Raw genomic sequence first — 5,679 nt, forward strand, 5'->3', positions numbered from 1 at the left:
TTTTCTATAGAAAAAAACACCGACCTAGGGGTCTGTGAATTTTTTTCTATAGAAAAAAAACACCGACCTAGGGGTCTGGAATTTTTTTTCTGTGAATTTTTTTCTAAAAAAAACGACCGACCTAGAAAAAAAACACCGACCTAGGGGTCTGTGAATTTTTTTCTATAGAAAAAACACCGAAATATGTGTCTGCGAATTTTTTTCTATAGAAAAAAACACCGACCTAAGGGGTCTGTGAATGATTTGATTTTAGATTCTGCACCGACCTAGGGGTCTGTGAATTTTTTTTTCTATAGAAAAAAGACCTAGGGGTCTGTGAATTTTTTTCTATAGAAAAAAACCACCGACCTAAGGATCTGTGAATGATTTGATTTTAGACTCTGCATGTTTTTTTCCTTTCATATTAAATGGGATTTATTAGTTTCTTTATCAAATCATTACTGGCATGAATGTTCATGTGATAGAATTTGGATTTTTTCAAGAAATTCTCTTCCTCAGCCATTAGCCCATAAACATCCTCAATAGATAACATGATTTCCATTTCATTTGGCCACAACAATTTTCGGGCATCTCGTCGAAATTTTTGTATACTCCATGTGATTCCGTCATGTGCTCTCATAACCGCTTTCATATTCGGCAATTCCTTAGTATTCTTTGTTCTCAAATATTCCATTTCAAATGCATCGATTTCCGATAGTAATCGCAAGAGCAGAAAATCAGCATAACGTTTTTTAACTTCTAATTGTGATAGATGATTATAATAGTCCATTGTTCGAGAATTGCGGAGGATGATAAATATTACGATAAGGACTTTAAAGCTGAGAATGCATGCGATCAAAAGAAATCCATATTGATCTAGCTCTTCAATGGATCTCTTTAGCAGCTTATTCCAATAAATCAGGTCTCGATTGTTTTTGACCAATTCCCGATGTAGAAATCCATAAAGCATTAAAAAGGGGATGCAAACAAATGATAGAACGTGGTAATTATTTAAGAAGAAGCGGTGTATTTTATGGCCGATTTTCATAATTATTTTTTTTTTAATTTTGAAATTTTAAGAAACAAATTTTGACAACTAATTTTTAAATTAAACAAAGGGAGTCTATAAAGTTGTTTCTATGGAGACATATTTTTTGTACAAAAATGACTGTTTTTTTCAGTCCAAAATGCACGACCTCAGGAGTCCGGTGTCTTTTTCTATAGAAAAAATCACATTTTTTATTAGAGAAAAAAATCGAACGACCCCAGAAGTACCATTTTTATAGCAAAAAATATGACAATGTTATTTATTAAAAAAATCTAGACATAAAGGCGTCAAGTTTTGTTTGTGTGTTTCCCACATGAAAATGCTCCAACTGAACATCGATATTTCCCACATTCATTTTATAGCTCAGAACATATCTGGAACACTCGTGTGATCTAGTTTTGAGAAAGTCTTTGTCTGAAGCTTAATAATCGAATCAAACAAAGCGAACAAAAATAATAATCATCTGTAAAATATAATTTCTTCATGTCATGACGATGATGATAATAATGATGGTGTTACTACCTACACTCACAAAAAAATCTCTGTCAAACATAAATCATACCAAAAAAGAACACAAGAATTGTGCCGCATTTAGGTTAACATTTTTATCGCGTTTTTTTCATGTTTGTTGTTTAATGAATATAAATACACATGTTCCGCCACTATGCTGTCATGCAAAATTGTTCATGTTCGCTTCATCCATAAGCTTCCAAATCAATCACTTCGTTTAAATATCTATCATTTTAAGTCTCTTTGTGTGTTTTTCTTGAACATTTATGGTGGTGTAAATGTCTACATAACTTAAATAGAAGAAGTTTTGGCACCCCATCGCTGGCAAATAGCTATTTGTGTCAAACTGTCGAACAATTTGTCAAATTATTTGAAGCTGATGTGACATTTGACATTTAATGCGTGGTTAACATTAAAATGCGTTTTTATGATTTGTTGTTGTTATTTTGCAAAATTTTATTTGCTTTTGAAGGCGACAGCTGCTTAATAGAAGTTACCCACATACACAGGTATGCCTTTGGCAATCCGTATCATAGTTACATACAGACATTTTTGACATACATTTCTTGCGTAAAGGGTTGAATTTTTGTCAATATCGTTATAACCCACACATCATTTGTCAGGGTATTATAGCTTTGTGCAGCCCCAAGAGTTTGTAACGCCGCGAAATATTGGTCCTAGACCCACAAATGTGTATGCCGATTGTCATATCTCGACTAGCTGAGTCGATCTAGACATGTGTGTCCGTCCGTCCGTCTGTCCATTATAATTTGTAAACACGATACAGGCCACAGTTATGAACCAATCTTAACGAAATTTTCTATGTAGGAAGGGTTCTGCCCAATGAAGACCCCTATTGTTTTTGGTAAAGATCGGTTAATATTTAGGGGATGAAATGGACCAAATATTTAACATTTGTCCGTTTTCCTGGTCTCTCCAGAGGCTGAAATTATGGTCCGAAATTTTACATGAAGAACGGGATCGGACTAAAGAAAAAGCATGCCTGATTTGATGAAAATTGGTCAATTTTTAGAGGGTCGAATGGGCACTGACTTTTGTGTGAAAAGTTACACATTTTTTATTCTATAGGGAATATATTTACTCCTGAAGAACATAGGCCCGAGAAGTTGATAGTACATCCAAAATGAGTGGTTGGCCTTTAAATTGATACCAATTATATTGTCGTATGTGCTCGAATGTGGGAGTTACATTTAATTATTCAGATATTATTTAGTAACCCATTTCCACACTAGAGGGCGGAAATATAGCGCTGATGGTGGGGCCCGTCCGACTATACTGTTTGGCCCACTGGTTATACCCTTCACCACACTGTGGTACAGGGTATTATGTCTGTGTGCATATGTTTGTAACAGGCAAAAGCAAACGAGATAGACACATGGTTCCTTCTGAGAATATGCATAGAATCACCTTCTGAGTCGATTTACGCATGTACGTCTGTCCATGTATTTTTGTGAACAAAATACAGGTCGCATTTATGATCCGATTTGGATGAAATTTCGGATGGGTCACTTATTTGGCCCACGGATGAACCCTATTGAAATATGGAAAAATCGGTTCAGATTTAGATATAGCTCCCATATATATTTTCGTCCGATTTAAAGTAAATGGTGCAACAAAGTCCCTATATATCTCTCGATTTGCACGAAATTTGGCACAGCGTAATTAATTAGGCCTAGAATGATGTGTGCGAAGTTTCATTAAAATCGGTTCAGATTTAGATATAGCTCATATATTTATTTTCGTCCGATTTAATGTACATGGTGTACCAAAGTCGCTATATATTTTTCGATATGCACGAAATTTGGCACAGCGTAATAAATTAGGTATAGAATGATGTGTGTTAAGTTTCCAGAAAATCGTTTCAGATTTATATATAGCTCCCATATATATTTTCGTCCGATTTAATGTAAATGGTGTACCAAAGTCCTTTAATATCATTCGGTATGCACGAAATTTGGCCCAGCGTAATGAATTAGGTCCAGATTGATGTGTGCGAAATTTTGTGAAAATCGGTACTGATTTAGGTAAATTGTGATCCAAACTCGCAATTTTTGTCCGATTGAGACAATACTTTTCACAGCGTACTAGAATAATTGCAGTTTGATGTGTGCGAAGTTTTGTGAAAATCGGTTCAGATATAGATATATATGGATATAGTAGTAGTCCGGTTTTAAGTAAATTTTGCACCAAACTCGCAATTTTTGTCCGATTGAAACAAAAATTTTCAAAGTGTACTGAATTAGGTCCTGATTGATGTATTGTGATACGTTCCTATTAATGTATACGACGTTTTGTGAAAATCGGTTCAGATTTAGATAGGGCTACCATATATAGTTTCTTCCAATTTTGGTAAATGGTGCACCGAGGAGCCTATGTCTGTTCCATATACACGAGATAATTAGGTCCAGATTTACATATAGCTCCACATACATTATTTTCCTAGATTTCATACAAATTTCATACAAAAGAACGTTTTCCGATAGAGACACAATTTTTCATAGATTTCAGAATGGTATGTGCATTGAGTTTTTTACTTGGTTCACATATCTATGTAGATCACACATTTAGTTTCGCCCCATTCTATTTCAATGGGCCTCTAAAGATTAGATGTTGATTAGATGAATATTGTATATATTAGCATCTCTTGTATGTATCCAAAGTGGTTTTTGTAGGTTTATCAAATTACATCGTTTGGAAACCCTGTCCAAAAATCCTACTTTTGAGCTTTCCTTACTGGTTTTTAGTATGGAGATGTGCTATACAAAATATCAAATTACAGCCGATTCGTTTGGAAACCCTGTCCAAAAATCTCAAAATACCGAATATTTGTAGGTACCGTTATATGGGGACTACCGTGAAGCTTGGGTTAATAGTAATAAGTTTTGGTGCAATTGTGTGTTATTCAATGAGAACCAAAAAAACCAAATTACAGCCAATTCGGTTGATAAATCTGTCTAAATTCTAAATACCGAGTATTGGGGAGTACCGTTATATGGGGGCTACCCTGAAACTTGAGTCAATATTAATAAAATGTGGTACAGATATTTGATATGCATTGAGACCCGAAAATACTAATTTTTACCTAAACGTGTCCAAAATCTCCAAAATATTGAGTATTGTTATATGAGGGCTACACAAAAAAGCGGATCGATATACCGCATTTACAATACAAAACATCCTATGAGTACTAGCAATGTCTGCGAAAAATTTCATAACTCTATATTGCGATATCTATCGTGATTTCCCATATATATATATATATATATATATATAAGTACTCACAGGCCTTCGGAACTGACATTTTTAAAGAAAAAACAACTCAATTCTCACACAAACAAACTGCATAATCAGGATTTTTAGCTTTTAATTATTTGTTTTGTTTTCTTTTTTTTCAAAATGTAGGTTACGAACAAAAAAAATATTGCAAAAAATATGTGTGTCAATTTTGTGTGTTTTTTTTTTTTTTTTTGCTGTCACAGGAAATATTGTTATTAGCTGTGTTCTAAATGAACGTATGTGGGTTTTTTTTTTTTTTTTTTTTTGTTATTTTCACATGACATAAAAAATAATGATTTTTGCCAGCAGTGAAGTGAAATAATATTTATTATTAACACTTTTATTTCAGCGAAGTCAATGACCCAAAAACAGCAGCTGCTGTCGCTAACTGGGGAAATGACATAAAATTGCCAACAATTGAGAAAAAAGAACACCAAACACATACACCACGCATATAGAGAAAGTATTAGCCAGCAAATATTTACAAAATTAATAAATTACATTTATAATTATGTAAACCATAGGCTATATGTGGACCATGAGGTAACATATTCAAGGAAAAATATTTCCAATGTAAACAATCTGATCTGAGAGCATTGTTGTTACTTTATTGTTTTATTTATTTAAAAATTTATTTAAATTAATTAAAAATATTTATTTATTTATTTTATTTTCTTTTTTGGGGAAAATACTTTTTACCATAATAGCAGTAGTCACAGTTATTGATAATACACATTATCGCCTTGGCCATTGTTCTACCAAAAAAAATTGTGTCGAAATAATTTCCCCTCTGTCATATCTAAATAAGGCAACTCGTTGGAACTTTCATTATTATTACCATAATT

The 5,679-nt window shown here is 33.3% G+C and overlaps 1 protein-coding gene across 1 annotated transcript; it reads right to left on the reverse strand.

The window, feature by feature from the left end:
• Positions 1–403: 403 nt before the first annotated feature.
• Positions 404–1,027, reverse strand: LOC133332892 (uncharacterized). Its single transcript, XM_061541260.1, has one exon. It carries the CDS (start codon positions 1,025–1,027, stop codon positions 404–406), a length of 624 nt encoding a protein of 207 aa, XP_061397244.1.
• Positions 1,028–5,679: the final 4,652 nt, after the last annotated feature.

Source organism: Musca vetustissima, unplaced genomic scaffold, assembly GCF_032173495.1.
Source record: "Musca vetustissima isolate MV318-11 ecotype Yass unplaced genomic scaffold, APGP_CSIRO_Mvet_v1 utg127484, whole genome shotgun sequence".
Lineage (NCBI taxonomy): Eukaryota > Metazoa > Arthropoda > Insecta > Diptera > Muscidae > Musca > Musca vetustissima.